The sequence below is a fragment of the Vicia villosa genome, linkage group LG6, assembly GCF_029867415.1.
Source record: "Vicia villosa cultivar HV-30 ecotype Madison, WI linkage group LG6, Vvil1.0, whole genome shotgun sequence".
NCBI classification, from domain to species: domain Eukaryota; kingdom Viridiplantae; phylum Streptophyta; class Magnoliopsida; order Fabales; family Fabaceae; genus Vicia; species Vicia villosa.
In genome coordinates, this window is record NC_081185.1 from 158,597,921 (window position 1) to 158,619,214 (window position 21,294).

Sequence of the window (21,294 nt, forward strand, 5' to 3'; positions counted from 1 at the left end):
TTATTCTAGATTTGTTTTCAAACACCCTACAGTTTTATTTAATAGAATATTTGTCTCATTTTCACATCTTAATATGATTTTATTGAGTAGGTAATTCCAAGATCTTATACTGATTGTGCAGGGCTACAGTCTAATGATATAATAGTTTAATGTGGTAGAAAAACAGTTTAGAGTTTCTTAGAGGTATATCATCTAATTTTATATATAATAATCGCCTGGCTTCATTACTGGTGGGTTACTGCACCTTGAATCCTGCATTTCCTTAAAATGCGGTCGTAGTTTAAGAAAATAGTTGTTAACCACATAGTCATTTTCAAAATTTGTTTTTAAAATTAAAATCACACAATTGATTTTGCCCAAGTGGGAGAATGTTAGATTTATTTAACATTTAATGGGTTACAATCATTTGTTATTAGTTTGTGAAAAACGGGCTAATCATGATTTTTATGGATCTTTTTGAAAAACCTCCCCCTCACTCGTCATCACTGGTCTTTTTGTTTTGTAGTTTTCTTTGTTTGAAATCCATTTGCGATGTTCTAGATAGTGATAAGATTTTGGTGATTTTATTGTTCACACGTCTAAAGTTTAGAGTTGGTTGGTTTTAAGAGCTATTTTGTTTTTTTCGTTTTCGCTTGAGTTTTAGCAATATGATTTTAATGACTTTTTATTCTCATTTGTTTGTGTTTTTCTATTTTTTAAACCAAGTATTGAAAACTAGGGCTGGACATAATTTACTATTGAGGACCGTGGTTAATGAAGTTGCTGTTGAGAAATTTAATTGGTAAGTATTATGTCAATAAAATATTGTATCTTAATTTGTTTCAAATAATATTTTCTATTGGTACTTAATGTTATTTCTTTTTCTTTAATAGCTGGTCGTGGAACTTCTGAAGCAACAATAGTCGGACATGTAGAGAATATGGTTTTGATTTTCCACTAAGGAGGGAGGGTGTGACGCTGAGTGACATTAAAAATTAGATAATGTGAGTGCATAATTGTTGCTTACTTATATATGTTTAGTTTGGGAAAAAATGTTTGGTTTGTGTATGATTTTGTTGTGAATTTGGTAATTTCATATTTCTTGCTTTTAATGCATTGGTTTAGTATTTAGAGTGGCGCTTACTATGACAGGTCGATTCATCTCCTCATCCAAATACTCATATCTTAGATTCTTGGGTAGTTCCTTAAGTTCTATGGTAGGTTTCTTGGCGCACGGCATATGGTCAGGGGTAAGTGCTAAGCATTCAAAAAGGTTGTCGTCAATGTAAGGTTCCATACTCTTAAATCCCTCATCCTCTAAAACGGGAGTAGAAGGTAATCTGATTAAGGATTCGTTGAGTTCATTTACACACTCATCAATGGCATCGATGGCATAACACGCATCTCCTATCACTAGTGCCATTAGAAATTTCGATAGAACGAACTCGATCTTTTCATCTCCTACCTAAAAAGTCAGCTTCCCTTTTTTAACGTCTATTATAGCTCCGGCGGTCGATAGGAATGGTCTACCTAGGAGGATTGGGATGTCATCATCTTCTTTGATATCCATAACTACGAAATCGGTCGGAATGTATAACTGACCAATTTTGACAGGTATGTCTTCTAAAATACCCATGGGGTATTTAACTGATCTATTGGCCAGTTGTGATAATATCTTAGTAGGTTGAAGTTTTCCCAGTTTTAACCTCTTACAGACAGCTAAAGGCATCAGACTTACGCTTGCTCCTAGGTCAAAAAATGCTTTGTCTATGGTATGATATCCTAGGACGCAAGGGATAGAAAAACTTCCAGGATCTTTGTCTTTCTTGGCAAGTTTATTCTCGGATATGGAATGACATTCTAAAGGTTTGGGATCGTCGAGTCGCTGTTTGTTGGACAAAATATCCTTCAAGAACTTAGCATATGATGGTATCTGGGTTATTGCCTCGGTAAATGGGATTTCTACGTGGAGTTTCTCTATTACCTTAATGAACTTTTGGAATTGGTTTTCTGTTTTGGTGTTTTTCAACCTTTGTGGAAATAGAATAGGTGGCTTGTAAGGTTGTGGTGTGCGATTCTCTACCTCTTTTTTTGGTTACTTTTCGGGTTTCTCTGGTTCCTCTACCTGGTCTTTTGGTTCAGCATCTTCCTTAGGTTTTTCTGATGTGCTTAGGTTGGGATTTCTAGGTCCTTCATAAGCGGTTCCACTTCTCAGGGTGGTAGAATTTGCTGTTCCTTTGGGATTAGGTTGGGTTTGTCCAGAGAATTGTCCTCCAGGTACAACTTGTGCAGAGGTGGTTTGGGCTACTTGTGAAATCTGGGTCTCAAGCATTTTGGTGTGGGTCATCATCTAGTCAAACTTGGTTGCCAGTTGAGTAACTAACTCGTTTGTGTGAATGTGTTGATTCATAAACTCCTTATTTTGCTGAGTTTGATTCTGAATAAAGGTGTCTATGGTTTCTTTAAGGTTTGGTCTTGGTGGCACAACTTGCATAGGTTGGTTTTGTTTTTGCGTTTGGAATCCTTAGGGTCTCGAAGATCCGGAATTTTGGATGGGGTTATTGTTTTTGTAAGAGAAGTTTGGGTAGTTCCTCCATCCATGATTGTAGGTATTCGAGAAAGGGTTCCCTTGGGTATAGTTAACTTGGTCTGAGCTAGAGTCATTCAAAAGGTTACAGTTAATGGTTTGATGTCCTTGAGTTCCACAGAGTTCGCACTCCGATTAGATTGCTGCCACTGTGGTAGGGTTTTGAGACATGTTCTCGACTTTCAAGGCCAGGGCATCCATCTTAGCATTCATCATGTCCATGCAACTTATCTCATGCTTTCCTCCATGGCTCTCCTTTTTCTCTACTGTCGCTCGTTCTATTCCCCACTGGGCGTGGTTTTGGGCCATGTCCTCTATCAGGGCACATGCGTCGGGGTAAGGTTTGTTCATCAACGCTCCGCCAGCGGCAGCGTCAATGGACATTTTTGTGTTGTAATGGAGTCCATTATAAAAGGTGTGTATGATTAACCATTGCTCTAGGCCATGGTGCGGACAGGCTCTCAAAAGTTCTTTATATCTTTCCCAGGCATCAAAAAGTGATTCGCCTTGGTTTTGAGTGAAACTAGTGATCAGGTTCCTAAGGACAGTGGTCTTGCTTGGTGGGAAATATCTAGCAAGAAAAGCTCTCCTAAGGTCTTCCCAAGTCGTTATTGAGTTGGCTGGAAGGGCGTCTAACCAGTCATGGGCTTTACCTCTAAGGGAAAAAGGAAACAATCTTAAGCGGATGGCTTCGGGCGTGGCTCCATTTGCCTTAAGGGTATCCGCTAACTGGATAAACACTTTTAGGTGTTGATTCGGGTTCTCTGTAGCGAGACCAACGAATTGGTTTTGTTGTACTAGTTGTAATATTGAGGGCTTAAGTTCAAAATTGTTGGTTGTTATAGCGGGGTTTACTATACTAGAACTAGGCTCCTCATTAGATGGTTGAGCAAACAGACGTGCCCGGGCGTAACGTTCGGGTTCCACTAAAAGGTTTAATAAGTTACCGGTGATACGATTTCTACGCATCTACCAGCTAGAATAGCCTTAGTCTAAACGGGATAACAATAGGGTACAAAATTTGACGAAGTTGGTCCCCGACAACGGCGCCAAAAACTTGATGGCTCTGTAACGTATAGCCTAAATATAGAACTGCAAGTGCACAGCCTATCGAAGTAATATATAAGATTATTGAACCACAGAGACCAATCGTCAATCTATCAACTCTATTGCTAAAGGGCTTATCTAAGGTGAACAAGAATATTGTTGTGAGTGCAGTGCAACAAGGTGAGTAGATGAAGTGAATAACAGTTTTAAGCGACAGGTTGGAATGTAAATCATGAAATCAGACTATGATCCAGTCATGCATAAATGAAACAACTCATGGGGCAGTATTATCTATTCATAGCAAAGAATCAATTTAACGGGAACTTGTAGCTTTTGGCTACTAAGAACCGAATTTACTCTTTAATTTAACTTCCTTTATTGTCACATATAAAGGGTGTCTCCCGTGTTAAAGAGGTAAATCTATTTTTAAGAAATTGATAGTTTTGACTTAACAGAAAAGTAGTTTTGACTTGGAAAGATTAACTTAAAGAGACTCTTGGCTTTTGACCAAGAGTCAGATTTCAAACCTACAAACGCGTCCGAAAATAGTTTCAAAATCGTTTTCTAAAAAGAGTTAATGATTCCTATTTGACCAACCAAACCGCTTTCGCTTCTTTTGTTTGGTTAAATGATAATCAAGTCATATCTTTGATATGGACGACTTTCGATCTTACCCAATAAACATTTAAACACAGATTGACTTAAGTTAAAAGCAAAACATCCCCAGAGTATTTTCACTAGCATGATAATTAGAACATAATCATGATAACAATCATCACATTCAAACCTTTATAATTTAGCCAGACATAGTGAGTGCGAGTCTATAACACATGTAGACTATGATAAGAGCGAGTAATTAAAAGGGTGCGAGTCTATAAATCGTGTAGACTATGGTAAGAGCATTTAGAGTCTATAAAGCATGTAGACTATGGTAAGAGCATTTGGAGTCTATAAAGCATGTAGACTATGGTAAGAGCAAGAAGATTAATAAAGCAATTAAATAGAACCTTACTCCGATCGGAGATTTGAATCTGATACAAAGTGAAGGCTGATATGATAAACTTCAACCAAAGTGCTCCAAAACTCGATTACAACTCAATCTACACCATAGTAACTCCCCGATGTGAAGAGGTTACTACTTTACATAAACTGATAGTATATGGCTTAAGTTTGTACTAAGCTTGGATGGAAAATGAAAATGAAAAATGAAAACTATATATAATGGATTCTGGAAGTGCGTAAGGACGTGAGTACCCCTCAACTCCTTCTGAGCGGGAACCACTTTGCGAAGGCCGCGGGCACGACAGCCTCACCGCGGGCACGGTGGTCAGTAACGGACAGGATCGTGTGATCGTGGCAGTTGGCTCCATCATGGAGTGGGCCACGTCATGGCGTCCCCTATGGCCGGCGCGGTGCTGAATGCCACAAGTGTAAATCTTCTTGAAAAACCCTATTTTCTTGGCGTTTTGGCTTGTTTCTTCACTAGAGGCTCCGAAAGGTCAAGAATCCTGAAAACAAAGGAAACAGAAGCATAATACAAGAAAATGATAATAAAAAAATAAGGAAAACATGTGATATTCAAGCCAGAAACATAGTGCGATTCAGTGCGATCAGAAGGATATAATAGTCATTTTAGGCAACATGCGAGGATACCTTAGCAATGGGGACAATCATCATATATAAGGCAACCTCGGGGGCAAAATTGATGATGAATGAACTGAGGGCAACATTCGTTTTGCTTAGGTATCCTCGGAATCGAGGGACTTGACTATTCAGAATCATAATTAAAGGCGACAAATAATAAGGCAACAGGCAACAAGAGAGGTTACCCCAAAGGTGTGTGTGTGGCACAATCACGTGGTTAAATTCAGATATTTGATCTTGTAATTAGTTATTCTAATTCAATTAACAGGCTTGTACTCCCTAGGGTTACTAACCACGCAGTTATAAACAAATAATATAAAACCTAACTATTACAAGGCCTCGGGTAGGGGATTACATGGCCAAAACCCATTGATGCAGAAAATAAAGGCAAAAAAGGCAAAAAAAAAATAAAGGCAGAAAATAAGAGGAAAAATAATTAAATTAAATATCTCGAGTCTTCATCGATCCTTGATCAACCCTGAAAATTAAGAATGAAGAAGAGAAAAGTTGGTGCATTAAAGATCTACAAACCCTAATTGATCAAACAAACTAGGTTTAAAGCAATTGGTTTGAACAAAAAGAAATAATTTAATATTTTTTAAATAACCATTAAAGGTTAAGGAAATCGAATGTTCGATAAAATATGATAATTAAATAATTACTAGATTAAATCCTAATTAACTAATTAATTAAAAGCATAGGCAAAAAAATTGAATTTTCAATATATAAGAAAAACAATTATTGATGAGATGATAAAAAAGTCGAGTTTTCGATAAAAAATAAATAATTAACAAAGAATAATATTCTTTAGTAAATATAAAAAAAAATTTAGACAAATAATTAATAAAACAAAAAAAAGAAAATAAATAAATAAAAAGGATTATGTAATTAAAAATAAAAAAATTTAGGAAAACTTAGCTCTGATCAGGTGTGGCAACGCTTAGAAAGACCATGGTAGACTCTCAGCTCTTAGCGCGTTGGATCTGGAAGGAAGAGGATCTGATGGATGGTGGAGTGAAGGCGCATGGAGGGTCGTACGTCTTAACGCACTGGATCACTGGGTTTTTTAAATTCCTGCGCGCACGTTTTGCACCAATGGGGGAGTGACGCGTAGTCGTCTTCAACCTCCCAATCGTCGTCTTAGGTCTGCAAATACCTATAGTGACGGTTCCAAGTCGTAGCTATACCCTGTATCTTACGAATACATGCAAAACCAATCAAAAAATATTTCGCGAGGCCACCTATGAATTCGTCTAGGCCTCACGAATTCAGTCATGGCCCTTATTTGGCCTAATTTTACCTGTACACAAAAGCCCTAATTGAAGCTAACAAATCCTAACAATGGTGATCTACGGCAAACACGCATGGAAACACAATTAAACATCCAGAAAGCATCAGAACATTATCACAAACAATTATATGCAATCAAAACGCGTTTATACATTATGAATCATGCTAACTGAATCAAGAAAATCCAAGACAAACCTTGGCTTAGGGACGGTAGTTCTGGGGGTGCTGATTGTGTGTGAGGATCTGGATCGATTCAGAATACCTTCAGGAACGTGTTAGGAACAACAAAACACCTTGAATTGGCTTGCAACTTAAAATACGAATTTGACTTTTTCTCCAAATTTTCAAAGCTCTATTAGGGTTCTTATGGCCAGAAAATCGTGTCCTTGAGGTCTGCAAGGGTTATGTTCTTATAGTGGGATGAATTAGGTCAACAAAACAAGAAAAAATCTTATTGAATCATTGATTTGCAAGCTTGGAAATTTGATTGGGAATATGACTTAAAAACTTCTAAATTTGGCCAATTTGATCTAATCTTCTTCCAATGAATTGGTGCACGAAATTTGATTGATTTTTGGAGTTAATGTTGATTGGATTTGATTAGGATAAGATCTCTAATTGAATATTTGATTTTTACTTGATTTACATGAATTGCAATCACTTTTAAATGATTAAAAATTCATATAAAAATCAAATAAATATTACAAAATTCGTGACAATCAGATTTGGTGCCTTGGATATCTTGGGGATCAAGCTTGGGCCAAAAAGATTGGGTTCACTTGCAAAGAAATTCATTTTGAACCACTTTTACTTCACATTTTTCTTTCAAAATTGTCCAACTTTGACAAGGCATATCTCCCTCAATTTTTAAGATATGGAGGAGTTCTAGGACTTTTTGGAAAGCTCAGGATGTCCTCTACAAGCCACTTCGGAACCATTTTTCCATTTGGATATTTTATCTTGATGATATGGGCTTTGACAAAAAACTGCTTTTGGTTGACTTTCAAAAAGAACCTATAATCTTTTGATCCATATCTATCAAATGAAGCATTTTTGGACTTGGCCTTAGAGAGACAAAGTTGTAGAGAATTCAATTTTATTCAAATTAGGCTTTAGTTGGGAAATTTCTGATATTCCATGTGAAAGTTATTGCTGGTCAAAGTTCAGTTGACTTTAGGTCAAAAAACCCTAATTTAGAAACTTTGAGTTTTGTTGATTTCTGAACTTTTCTTGGTGAATCATGATCAGTCCCTGATCAAATGATGAATGATACTTCAAAATGAGGATGTTGACCAAAAATCAGGAATTTTGACTGTACTTTGACCACAGTTGACTTTTAGGTCAAACTAGTCGACTGTTGACTATCTGAGCTGTTTTGTGAGTCCAAACTTGAAATATAGTGGGCAAATTTTGGAGAATGACAACATGGTCGAAACAAGCACATCAAAATGAGGTTCCATTATCTTCGAGATCAAGTAGCAAATGAGAAGATGAACTTGAAACACTGCAAAACTGAGAATCAGATTTCAGATATCATGACAAGGGAGTGCAAGTCGAAGTGTTCATAAGACTAAGAGCTATGGTGAACATAGATAGCTTAAACACAATAAGTTAGGTGGTATGCTAAATTGTAGTTTCTTGTGTCGAAAAGATTTGATTTTGAAATTCTGGTTACAACAGACTCAGATGTCATATAAGGATGTCTTGACATCTGATTTGACATTCTGAAACAAACAAGGTAGGAATACAAATAACAGTGCAGAAAAGCAATAAAAGCACAGCAGAATTACTTACCCAGTTCGGTATACAACAATACCTACTCTGGAGGCTACCAAGCCAGGGATGAAGTCCACTATTAGCAGTATCAATTTGCAGACCCTACAGCCAACACACACGTTGACGATCTACGCGCTTAATCACTACCCAATGACCGTTATACCTAAGTCCTCCCTAGATATGAGAAACTCCTCTCACTCCCAATCATCGCAATGATGTCTAGCAGTCAACACCTCAGCCACTGCATCAACAGCTCTTCACCAACATTCTCAGCACATAAACTAACACAATTTGAAGTTACTTACAAGCTTTCTCCAAGAACAAAATTGCACTCATTGCTTCACAGATTCTGAGTGAGTAAGATAAACCTCTTGCCTACAGGCTTCGAGGCACGAATCAGTGACCATCCCACAATCCGAGTGGTTCACTTACATGGCTAACCCTAAAGACAACATCTTTCAAAAAACGGCTTGCTCAAAAAAACTAGGTTACAAAGCTTCCTATTTATAACCTATTCCCAAATGGACTTGAGCCTTCAATCACACATTTATTTGATGTTACAAATCAGCATAAAACTTTTGCTAAAAGTTAGGTCTTCAATCATAAGTTTCCTAAATTATCTCCATAATTAGAAACTGCATAATCTTCAATATTCTGACTTGATTCTTTTGACCTTTAAACCTGCGCCACATAGGATTGCATGATATTCCATAGAATATTCTGCATTTGTTGAGTACATACTAAATCTTTCATATTCCAACTCAGCAGGCCGATGTCATGAGTTTCTGCATATGACATCTCATAAGACATGTTGTCACAGAACATGTCTCAACATTCCATAGGACATCTTGCTGTTGTACCTGTTTTGTACTTGTTTATATTTGCAAGTTCTATACATTCTATTACATGTTGCTGCTATTATATTTTAGCAAAACATAAATGCCAATCACATAATTCAGAGCATTAACAGATTTGATTTAGAAGTGTGAAAACAGTTTGTTAGACACATATTTAATTTAGATCTAAATTAGACAGATTTGATTTAGATCTAAATTAGATAGATTTGATTTAAATCTAAAATACATTAGATTTGATTTAGTTCCAAAATATGTATTTTGAATTTTTATAGTTATATAATCAAGTCAGTTGAGTTGTATTCACCGAATTTGTACTTGCAAGTGAATACTAAAACTTTCCACAATTTGTGGGCAGAAAGAAACTTGGCAGAAAATCATTGTTTTTCTTTCTTTTATATTGTTCATCGTTATTGTTATTGTGTGGTGATATCAATCTTACTCATCAAGATTGGTAGAAATTTATCATAGGTTTTGGCGGATTTCTAATAGAGCTTAAGAAGAAGAACGCTCATGGTGGAAGAACGGAGACCGGGTTTCATACCTTGCGCTTCTGTGTCGTTTCGTTACGTATGCATTTACTTTCCTTTGTGGTATTCAAATATGGAAAACGCTTATTGTTAAGAAAATGTGAAAACAAGAATAATCTCAACCATTCATTATTACCACCACTCTATAATCTCAATTAAATAGAATATTAAATTTAAAATAAATTAAAAATTCTACTATAAACTAATGACATGTGTACATTCTTGCATTTCTTCTTCAATTTCTTTCGTACTAAATATCACAAATCTTCGAATATATATGTGGCTCTGTTTTTTTGTTTCTTAAGGTAAGGGTTTATTTGTTGTTGATTATTTACATCCGCGAACGTATCGGTTCATAATATCGAGTTTATTTGATTGTGATGTTGTTTTGTCTCTGTTGCAGTAAGCATGTCGTAGCCATTTATAAAGTTATTGCTGCAAGTTTTCAAAACTGATTTGGAATTGAGATTATGGCATTTGCTTTTACGTTATTATTTTTGTTCTACATTCAACTTTTTTTTCTTTCAATATTAGTGTAACCATTTTTTTGTATGAAAATGTAATATAGGGTCACTTTGTATTTTTTTTTCTATTTTTCATAATTATTTTTCCATATTGACTTTTATACATTTATATTTATTATACTTTTACTGTAACAAAGATTATTCCTTTTTTTTTTTTTTACTTTTTATAAATATTTTAAACATCATTTATTTATTTTTTTAAAATAATAAACAAGTCTTTAATCAAGATCCAGATGCAATAAAATTCAAAAAGTTGATTTTCTCACTCCTCTCTCTAGTCTAGTCCGAATAGATTGCCCCTCTCAAGTCAAATCATTCAAAATCCATTTCTCTTATTATCTCCAACGGCTACTTCAAACTTCCCTTCTCTCTCTTCTTTCTCTCTTTCAATCTCTTCTCTCCATCCCCAAAGCACTTCCATCTTCATCAAGCCCTAGCAGCTCCGCCAAAACCAGACCCTCTTCTCGTAAACACAAACCGTCCAAAGAAAACGATCCTCCTTCAGATCACAACATCATCGTCCCGTATTCACCCTCTCATGGAAAATTGAAGAGTCTGTTTCCGCCAAGACCTCCGTCTTCCAATCCTCTCAAACGCAAACTCGCTCTCGACACCGTCGCCGGCGATAATTCACTCCCAGTAACTTCCGATTCCGGTGTTAAGGTTTTTCCTATTCATTTAGGGTTTTAGATCTTGTTAATTTATTATCCGGTTTCTGATTGTGTGTATGTTCGTGTTGTGTAGGTTATTGTGAGGATGAGGCCGTTGCGGAAGGATAAGGACGAAGGAGATCCTATAGTTCAAAAGATTTCTGGTGGTCGTACTTTCACGTTTGATTCTGTTGCTGATGTTGAAGCTACTCAGGTATGGTTTCTGTTTTTGTTTCTGCTGAAACTGTTTTTTAATTACTTCATTTTTATTTAGTGAGTGAATTTTCTGATCCGATTTTCAGCTGGATATTTTTGAGCATGTTGGGATGTTGGGGCTCTCTGGTCGGCCCAAGGGTAAGGCGGGCTAGCCCTTGCCTTGGGCCTCAAAAAAAAAATATTTTTTCCTTAAAGGGTATTTAGGTCTCAAAAGTTTTTTTTTCCTTAAAGGGTATTTAGGCCTCAAAAAGTAATTTTAATATATCATGAGTCTAGTGAATCTTTTTTTAAACTGCTTGCTTGGCTCAGTTGGTTAGTGAACATCTCCTTATCTATTTGATCAAGCCCATTATTGCATTAAAGGATTGGCAATATTAAGCTGTGGTTCTCGGTGCCTCGATTTGGTTTGAGAAAATTGGCTACTTGTGTGGATATATTTATTAGTACAAAGCTTCTGTTTGAACTCCTACTGTTTGGAGTTATTTTGTTTTACTTGTGTGTATTTATACATGTTCATAATAAATATGATAGTAAAGCATAGAGAGATTTCACGTGGACATCTTATACAGTAGCTAAAGTTTTTTTAATTTATTTCCATACTCCATGTAAAACCAACATTTTGTTTTCAAGTAATACAAAAATTAGAAGTTTTGAAACCTTGTTTCAATGACATAAGGATGAGAAGTTTTGGTACTTAGTTATTTATTATGTGCTAAATATATTTACATGCACTTTAAAGTAATCTGCACTATTGGTATTAGACACATGGTTTGAAAATGTGGTTGATCTTTTTTTAATGATACAGGTTTCTAAAATTGTGCCTCAAGTAGTGTGATGTTTCTATTGCCTCAAGTAGTGTGATGTTTCTATTGCCTCGCGGTTTCGGAGTTGATTTTGATTTAGCTCTGGAATATGTATGGATGCATATATTTTTTGAAGGGCCTCGGATAGAGTTGATTCCTACATGAATTATTCTACGATTGCTTAATATGGCACTAAATTCAAGTCCCAATTTCGGTTGCCTTTCGGTCATGTGGCTTTTCTCTTGGGCTTTCTTACGAGCACTACAAAGCAAAGTAAGCACATACTCATACTCCTGGAGACTCAAGGAAGCTAAAGGCATTATTTTTCTTCTCTAAAGTAGTTGTAAAGGGGCATCGGACTCTCTCCGATAGGTAATGCTTCACACTCTTTGAACTTTTGCTCATCATTTTCGACCATTCTTGATACTGAATCACTGCTTGGGTTAACATGAGTTGAAGCCCAATGAAAATAGGCATTGATTGTTTGTATGCGTGATTTAATTTCACTCTCTTGAGTTATCCCTGAGATACTTTGTCATGATACTTGCTTGAGATGTATGCTTTGATTGCTTGATTCCTCATTGTTATTGCTCGTGTCACCAAATCCAAAAGAATGGGATAGTCTTGACTAAAATTGTAAAGGTATTTACTCTCTTTTCCTCCTCTATTACTTTGTGTTTATTATTGTTAAAGTTTAGCACTTTCTCTATGTTTTAAAAATGATTTTGTATTGTTAAACTCAACCTCTTTTTAAATCACCCTTGGTTTTATATTGTTAAATCTCAACAACCACTCTTTTAATTCATCATTGCCGTGTATTCTTAAACTCTCACACAAATTGTCCTTGAAATTTTTTCGAGTTTAGCCTTTTAAATTAAAAAAAAACTTGTTATTTGATTTATTAAAAACACCAATAACACCACCCATGATATAGATTATAATGGTGAGATGTCAAACAAAATAAAAATGAAATTGCAGCCATTACATGAAAATAGTATTTAAAATGTGTTAATAATAATAATAATAATTATATTTAAAGTTTTCAATTAATCTTTCAAAAAGATTAGAAAAGTTCGCATATCTAGTATCTAGATCAGTTAATATATAAATGGATTTTCGAATTTATCAACTACAAATCACAACATGCCCAAACCCAACCAACCTCTTGCTCTTTATTTTCAAACTCTTCAACTCAAAATCCCCACCCATCATCTCCTTCACACTCTGTGGCCAACTATTAAATTAAAACAAATAACATAAGTACCAATAAAAAAAATATGATTTTAAACTATTAAAATATAATATTGTATAGAGACAATATTTAAAGATTATAATTTTCGACAGGAACTTCATTGACCACCATATTAACATGTATGAGGTCATTTTCAACAACACAGACGGCTGATTGTGACGATTTATCTCCAACTTTCGTTTCTAAAAATATGTCCAAAAATTAAGACAAACACAAACAACCAATAGAGAATAAAGTAGTTAAGAAAATCACAATGCTTATGTACAAAAACTGAAAGAAAGAAAAACACACAAACAAGGAAGAATAAAGTGGTTAAGAATATCATATTGCTTAAAATAGTTACAAACTTAAACAAAACATAAAAGAGTTTCAGGGTCCATCCAACAGAGGGTGGTCAACTTTTACTTTATGAGAGTGTCGTATGAGATAATTTACCTCCAAGAAACTGTGAACCGTTTTTCCGCCACACCGAACTATTATATGTTAGACCGTAGCCCAGCAAGATCAACATAAGAGCCTGGAATTACCTACTCATAATTAATTACAATTAAATTATAAGATGTGCAAATGAAACAAATATCCATTAAGAAATGAAAATTGTAATGAGACATATAGTCAAATAAATTCAAAACAAACATGAAAAACAAAATGTTTTTTTAACCAACTAAGCTAAATGAGGATTGATACAGACAGCACAACATTTCCCATCAATAAAAAGTTTAGTTAAGTAGTGTGTGCATGAATATGAAAAAATTACTCCATATTTCTGTACGGTACAATATACCTTCTCAATCACAACCTTATTATAAATACTTGGAATCTTCTGAATAATTTTTTCTATGATATGTATAGAAGCTGCATAAAGGTTTGTGGCCTCGAATCCCAGAGAAGGTCGCCGATGTTCCCTGTTGTGAATCATGAAACAAAATTGGTGTCATGTCAAAATTTGGTTAACACTTGACTTGTAAGCTTTCATAACAAAATAGGACTGAATGTCCAACAAAACTGAAGTGGGAAAGGGTTTAGAAAAAGCAAAGATGGAAGGAGAAAATGTTTGATGACACTACAGGTCCGGGTACACGATAAAAATGAAATTTAATGAATATGTTTAAAATAAGCATCCATATGTTATATAAAATTGCACGACTAAAGAACTGAAACAAAAATGAAGATATAACCATGTGTTTTGTAATTCTCCCAGCATCGGAGAGTTGTGTTTATTGGCAGGAAGGACGTAGGAAAACCGTCTCCATAGTAGATTGTTATGCCAATAACTTCCCCAAATATATTAATTACAACACCACCCTCACCGCACTACAATAAAGACAAATAAAGATCCAAGGGATAAGCTATCAAAGTCGAACAACAAGGGACAAATAGAGATACAATGGATAAACTATCAAAATTAAAAATGAGTCGGACAACCGTCATAAATGCAAAGAAATACTTCATAAAAAATAGTATATAGGTGAAAAAGAAATACATGTTAATAAATAAAGCAAAAATAATAAAATGATAACAAGGAAACTAGGCCATAATTAAAATGGATAGAAATTACTTTTTTTATATTGAAGTCCCAATGAAAAGCTACTTACAATCACGATTGCACCATGCAAGATTGGAAAGGAACAAAAAAAATTAATAACAATGAAATTATACCAAAATAAAGTAACAAATTATACAAAGATGAAAATTTTAAGCAATAAAGAGAACAAGTGTCTCTATCAAACTAACATGAATTCGCCAGGCGAATTGATGATATCTTACGGCGGGGTAAAATAACGTCTCACGACAATTATTAGATCACCTGAAACAATGTTATTGGAATGTGGACTCATATGTAACAACTACTTCTCTTTTTTTTTATGGATTAATATTTATAAAATTATTTGAATCCCTTAGCTTTACAGTGACGTGAGATAATTAAAAACGAAACCTTATTCAGACTAAGTTATAGTGGAAATCGAATAATTATGATTTATTTTTGTAGATAAATATATGATTATTTGCATGGCAAGGGCCTAAAAAGATATAAACAAATGAATTATACAAATGTAAAGGCTTAGACATACGGTTTTAATATTTAGAAAAAAACATGTTTGAAGTGGGGCAACTCTTTAAGATTTTCAGCTAAAACATCTTCCATCATGTCTGATTTTCTAGAATGACGACGAATGAGATTGGCGGGTGTCAAAACAATATAACCATTACTACCATCCTTTTCAATGATGACTCTAGAACATTGAGTCAACATTAGATCCCTTATATTGAAACACCAAAATAATAATATGAGTATTGATTGATAGAATAAAACAAACAAGTAAAATGAATTACAGAGTTGAATACTCGTATAAAATACAAGTGCAACAACAAAAGAAGAAATCTTCAGAGCAGCTAATATTCAGGGCAGCTTCTTTGAGTGTATATCCGAAAATGCATTATCAGTTTCGAATTCAAATCTTGTTACACTCAAAAGGAACAAAGTTTTTTCAGTTTGGTTGAACCAAGTATTATTACTGTTTACCAAACTGAAAAAACTTTGTTCTTATGAGTGTACCAAAGTTTGAATTCGAAGCTGATAATGAGTTTCCGAATATACACTTAAAGGAAGCTGCTCTGAAGATTTCTTCTTCTGTTGTTGCACTTATATCTTATACTAGTATTCAACTCTAAAAATCATTTTTTTTTGTTTTATTTTAACAATTAATACTCATGTTATTATTTTGATGTTTCAATATAAGGGATCTAATGTTGACTCAATGTTCTGGAGTCATCATTGAAAAGGATGATAGTAATAGTTATATTGTTTTTATGTCCATCAATCTCATTCGTCATCATTCTAGAAAACAAGACATGATGAAAGATGTTTTGGCCGAGAGTCTTAAGATTCTGCACCACTTCAAACATGTTTTTTTCCTGAATATTACATTTGTATGCCTATGCCTTTATTTGTATAATTTTTCCATTTTTTTTGCCCTTGACATTGAAATAGTGATAATCACAATGGATTTTGATTCTTCTCTGTGGGTTATCATACGCCCGTGCAACGGGGAATCATACCAGAACTATGTGCATTAGATTTTCATTATAACTTAGGTTGTTTCGTTCTTAATCATCTCACGTCACTGCAAAGTTAAGGGATTTGAATGATTTTATAAAAGTTAATCCATCTAAAAAAGAGAAGTCGTCGTTACATTCGAGTCCACAATCCAATAACATTGTTCCAGGTGATCCGCTGATTGCCCTAGGATGTTACTTTATACCGCCATATGATCTCATGAGTTCCCCTGTCGAATTCATGTTAGTTTAATAGACACGCTTGTTCTCTTTGTTGATTAAAAAATGTCTCATATTTAGATAATTTGTTACTTTATTTTGGCATAGTTTCTTTGTTATTAAATCGTTTTTTATTCCTTTTCAATCCTGTTCGTTGCAATCATGATTGTAAAGAGCTTTTCATGGGGACTAATATTACAAATAATTTCTATCCACTTCAATTTTGGCATAATTTCCTTGTTTATTTTATTTTTGCTTTACTTGTTAATAAGTATTTCTTTTTCACCTATGTATTATTTTTCTGAAGTATTTCTCTGCATTAATGATGGTTGTCCATTTTTTATTTTGATAGCTCATCCATTATATCTTTATTTATCCCTTATTGTTCGACTCTTTTTAACTTTGGTAGCTTATTTTTTGGATCTTTATTTGATTTTGTTGTAATGCGGTGAGAGTGGTGTTGTAATTAATATATCAGAGAAGTTATTGGCATAATAATTTACTATGGAGACAGTTTCCCTACGCCTTTCCTGCCAATAACACAACTCTCCGATGCTAGGAGAATTACGAAACAAATTGGCATATCTTCACTTTTTGTTTCAGTTCTTTAGTCGTACAATTTTATATGACATATGGATACTTATTTTGACAATGTGCAACTTTATATAACATATGGATGCTTATTTTTACAATTAAACTCGTATACCAGCATTAAGTATTTGCTATTCTAGAAATTTTAAACATATTCATTGAATTTCATTTTTATTGTGAACCAGCAGTGCCATCAAACATTTACTCCCTCCATCTTTGTTTTTTTTTTCTAAACCCTTTTTCCACTTCAGTTTTGTTGAACATTTTTTGACATTCAGTCTTATTTTGTCATGAAAGTAAACTTACAAGTCAAGTGTTCATTTTTGACATGACACCAATTTTGTTTCATGATTCACAACAGAGAACATCGGCGATCTTCTTTGGGATTCGAGGCCACAAACCTTTATGCAGCTTCTATACTTGTCATAGAAAATATTATTCATAAGATTCTAAGTATTTGCAACGGGGTTATGATTGAGAAGGACCGTCTAGTAATATGGAGTAATTTTTTCATATTCATGCACACACTACTTACCTAAATATGACATTTCTTGCTGTTTATATTAATCCTCCTTTAGCTTATCTGCATAAAAAACCATTTTGTTTTGAATTTATTTGAATATATGTAATTACAGTTTTTATTTCTTAATGGATATTTGTCTCATTTGCACATCTTAATATAATTTAATCATATTTAATATATGAGTAGGTAATTCCAGGCTCTTCTGTTGATTTTGCTGGGCTACGGTCTAACAATGTAATAGTTTGGTGTGGCGGAAAAACGGTTCCCGGTTTCTTGGAGGTAAATCATCTCACACGACATTCCCATAAAGTAAAAGTTGACCACCCTCTATTGGATGGACCTTGTAACTCTTTTATGTTTTGTTTAAGTTTGTAACTATTTTAAGCAATATGATAGTCTTAACCACTTTATTCTTGTTTATGTGTTTTTTTTTCTTTCAATTTTTGTACATAAGCATTGTGATTTTCTTAACTACTTTATTCTTCATTGTTTGTTTGTGTTTGTCTTAATTTTTGGACATATTTTTGGAAATGAAGGTCGGAGATGAATCGTCACTATCAGTCGTCTGTGTTGTTGAAAATGACCTCATACATGTCAATATGGTGGTCAATGAAGTTTCTGTCGAAAATTTTAATCGATAAATATTGTCTCCATACAATATTGTATTTTAATAGCTTAAAATCATATTTTTTTCTATTGGTACTTATGTTATTTGTTTTACTTTAATAGTTGGCCACAGAGTGTGAAGGAGATGATGGGTGGGATTTTGAGTTGAAGAGTTTGAAAACAAAGAGCAGATGATGGTTGGGCTTGGTCAATGTTGTGATTTGTAGTTGATGAGTTCGAAAATCCATTTATATATTAACTGATCCAGATACTAGACATGCGGACTTTTCTAATCTTTTTGAAAGACTAATTGAAAACTTTAAATATAATTATTATTAACACATTTTAAATACATTTTAGTGTGGCGGAAAAACGATTCACAGTTTCTTGGAGGTATATCATCTCATACGAAACTCCCATAAAGCAAAAGTTGACCACCCTCTGCCGGGTGGTCCTTGTTACTCTTTTATGTTTTTATTTAAGTTTGTAACTATTTTAAGCAATATGATATTCTTAACCACTTTATTCTTCCTTGCTTATGTGTTTTTTTTTTCTTTCAATTTCAGTACATATTTTCGGAAAGGAAAATTGGAGATAAAATGTCACTATCCGCCGTCCGTGTTGCTGAAAATGACCTCATACATGTCAATATGTCAATGAAGTTTTTATCAAAAATTTTAATCGGTAAATATTGTCTCCATATAATATTGTATTTTAATAGTTTAAACCATATTTTCTATAAGCACTTATGTTATTTGTTTTACTTTAATAGTTGGCCATAGTGTGAAACAGATGATGGATGAGATTTTGAGTTGAAGAGTTTGAAAATAAAGGGTTTGTTATGATTGATTTTAATTAAAAGAGACATTTTGTCATCTTTAAGAAGGATGTTTCTATTAATCACCCATAAGTATGAGAAGATGAATCTTTGCATCATCATGAAGGAAGGGCTCCAACTTGGATATAAAATCAACAAGTATCCCACTAGCTCCGTCAAATGGAAAAGAATCAACATCATTTCAATCATCACTATGATAGGAGAATTACATCTCATTTATAGTGATGACTCATGTCTAATCTCGTTGAAAAAAGTTTTAAAAGAAAAGCCAAAGTGGCAAGAAGAAAGTTTTGAATTAGTTTTTGTATTTTTTAGTCTTATGAAAATAGTTTGAGATGCTTAATGTGTTTTGATTTTTGAAGCATTTATTAAAGAATTTCAAAGATATTGGTTTGGACCCAATGCAAGCTGATGGAGAAAGTCATTCAGACTGGCCTCCGAAATTTAACAGGCTGCAAAAGGAGATTATTGAACTCTGGGATGCTTGTAATGTTTCATTGGTTCACAGAACTTACTTTTTCCTTCTCTTCAAATGGGAGGTAGAGCGCAGAAGACTATCATATCTTAAGCAAACTTCTTCACTTGGTAATAAGACTCTTGAAGATGGAAGAACCCTTACCCCTTAGTCAAGGTAACGTTTCAAATATAAATGTTTTATGAAAGAAACTAGAAACACGACACCGACACGTTGCACCGACAATAATGAAAAAAATGAATAAATTAAAAGGAATCACAAGGAATAAATCTATTACTCATGCACTAAGTCTTGGAACTTGCAGGGAGCATGTTATATTGGGAATAAAGCATCAGCTGCAGCATATTATTCTCTTCAGCAAGCTAAGGACAGATTGCTAACTGACAGTGCAGCCTTTGAAGTTATAATCATGAAACTGATCCCTAGAGTATCAGTTATGGAGAGCATTGGTTCACTGAAAATAATTGGAGCTTACAGGCTCATGACACTTTTCAGTATTTTATAACGAGCTTAATCTCGAGGGTGTATTCAAGGAGTATGAGAGTGCAAGCTATGAGAAGCTTGTAACCTCCATTGAAGCGCATTCCAGCAAAGCAGTTCAAGCCAGGAGCCTCAGTGCATAAACAGTTCTCTATACAAGTCTTCTAGTTGAATAGCTCCTTGTCCTCTATGTAATCATGTTAATAATTGTTTCATTCTTGCAAAAAGTTATCTCATACTTATTTTGTTCTCAGAATACTTGGAAAAGATAGTTTGAAAAATGGTTTAATTCACAATTCTTTTTCTAGTACAACAGGTTTGATTCACATTTGAGGATAATGTTTGATGAAATAAAAGCAAACATGGTAAATTGTTTTCAACCTTAAATGGCACCCTTGATCAATACCTAAATAATTCTACAAATGAATATTGAAACAGAACTCAGCATGACATAGTATAAGCATTCTCATTGCTTGTGGCTCATTATCACGACCATTAATGGTAAAGTGTCATATTTACTAAAGATACGAAACATAAATACATTTTTAAGTGCACCTGAAATATCTTACTCAAACCAATTACAGATCAAGATGGACAAAACGATTCATACCTTATACATGCCACATCCATAGAAATGACGACCTAGGTTTGCATCCGTCTAGGGATGGCAACGGGGCGGGTCGGGGACGATTATTACCTCCCCAAACCCAAACCCGAATCCCAAAACAATCCCCGTTCTCCGCCTCAAACTAAAACGGAGATGGAGAATTAAAACCCAAACGGGTTCAGATTGAGTTCGGGTATCCCGCCCTACCATCATCCATTTAGTAAAATCAATTTTTTTATTAGAAATATTTATTTTTTCCAAAATTAAATTACTTTATAAATAATAAAATTAAACAATTTCAAAAAAAATCATATATACATTTCAAATGTTTTAAATAATAAATTTAAATCAAAATATCAAAACTTTGGCTATGTATTTACTATTCTAAATTATCAAAAATATATAATAATATATAGAATGAAATAAACGGGGCGGGTTCGGGGACGGGTTCGGGTGGGTACTAGTGTCCCCATTACCCGACCCCATATTTTGTAATCGGAGAAAACCCGAACCCAAACCCAAACCCAGTCAAAGCGAGTTTTCCCCGTCGACTTCGGAGCGGGTTCGGGTGGGTACACGCGGGTATGGGTTTTGTTGTCATCCCTACATCCGTCCATGTCGTCATCAACAGAGCATTGAGACCACACTTGGTTACGTACTTGGAACGACTAGAAGTTCTGCCACCATGGCTAAAACCAAACTGGTGTGACATTTTTTATGAAGACGGCGAAAAGTTTGGAATTGGC

At 34.4% G+C, this 21,294-nt stretch overlaps 2 protein-coding genes and 1 non-coding gene across 3 annotated transcripts; 2 read left to right on the forward strand and 1 right to left on the reverse strand.

Annotated features, from left to right (window-relative positions):
- Nucleotides 1-1,444: 1,444 nt before the first annotated feature.
- LOC131615131 (uncharacterized) lies at nt 1,445-2,311 on the reverse strand. The gene is made up of 2 exons (XM_058886627.1): nt 2,105-2,311; nt 1,445-1,864 (listed from the first exon to the last, which is right to left on the reverse strand). Exons 1-2 carry the CDS (start codon nt 2,309-2,311, stop codon nt 1,445-1,447), a joined length of 627 nt encoding a protein of 208 aa, XP_058742610.1.
- Nucleotides 2,312-3,005: 694 nt separating this feature from the next.
- On the forward strand, nt 3,006-3,112 carry LOC131615379 (small nucleolar RNA R71). Its single transcript, XR_009287797.1, has one exon. It is a non-coding gene; the product is annotated as a small nucleolar RNA R71 (small nucleolar RNA).
- A 3,096-nt stretch (nt 3,113-6,208) lies between these two features.
- Nucleotides 6,209-20,218, forward strand: LOC131615133 (kinesin-like protein KIN-12B). Its single transcript, XM_058886628.1, has 6 exons — nt 6,209-6,291; nt 10,510-10,894; nt 10,976-11,095; nt 11,903-12,542; nt 18,715-19,617; nt 19,766-20,218. Exons 1-4 carry the CDS (start codon nt 6,209-6,211, stop codon nt 11,930-11,932), a joined length of 618 nt encoding a protein of 205 aa, XP_058742611.1. The 3' UTR covers nt 11,933-12,542; nt 18,715-19,617; nt 19,766-20,218.
- Nucleotides 20,219-21,294: the final 1,076 nt, after the last annotated feature.

What these genes read in the sequence shown, in the direction of transcription:
- LOC131615131 (XM_058886627.1), bottom strand. Translation starts at nt 2,311, where the DNA reads ATGCTTGAGACCCAGATTTCACAAGTAGCCCAAACCACCTCTGCACAA. An exon ending in ATGCTGAACCAAAAGACCAG is followed by an intron (nt 1,865 to 2,104) that starts GTAGAGGAACCA and finishes TCCAACAAACAG; the next exon opens with CGACTCGACGATCCCAAACC.
- LOC131615133 (XM_058886628.1), top strand. Translation starts at nt 6,209, where the DNA reads ATGGTAGACTCTCAGCTCTTAGCGCGTTGGATCTGGAAGGAAGAGGAT. An exon ending in GTGAAGGCGCATGGAGGGTC is followed by an intron (nt 6,292 to 10,509) that starts GTACGTCTTAAC and finishes TCCTCTCTCTAG; the next exon opens with TCTAGTCCGAATAGATTGCC. An exon ending in CTTCCGATTCCGGTGTTAAG is followed by an intron (nt 10,895 to 10,975) that starts GTTTTTCCTATT and finishes CGTGTTGTGTAG; the next exon opens with GTTATTGTGAGGATGAGGCC.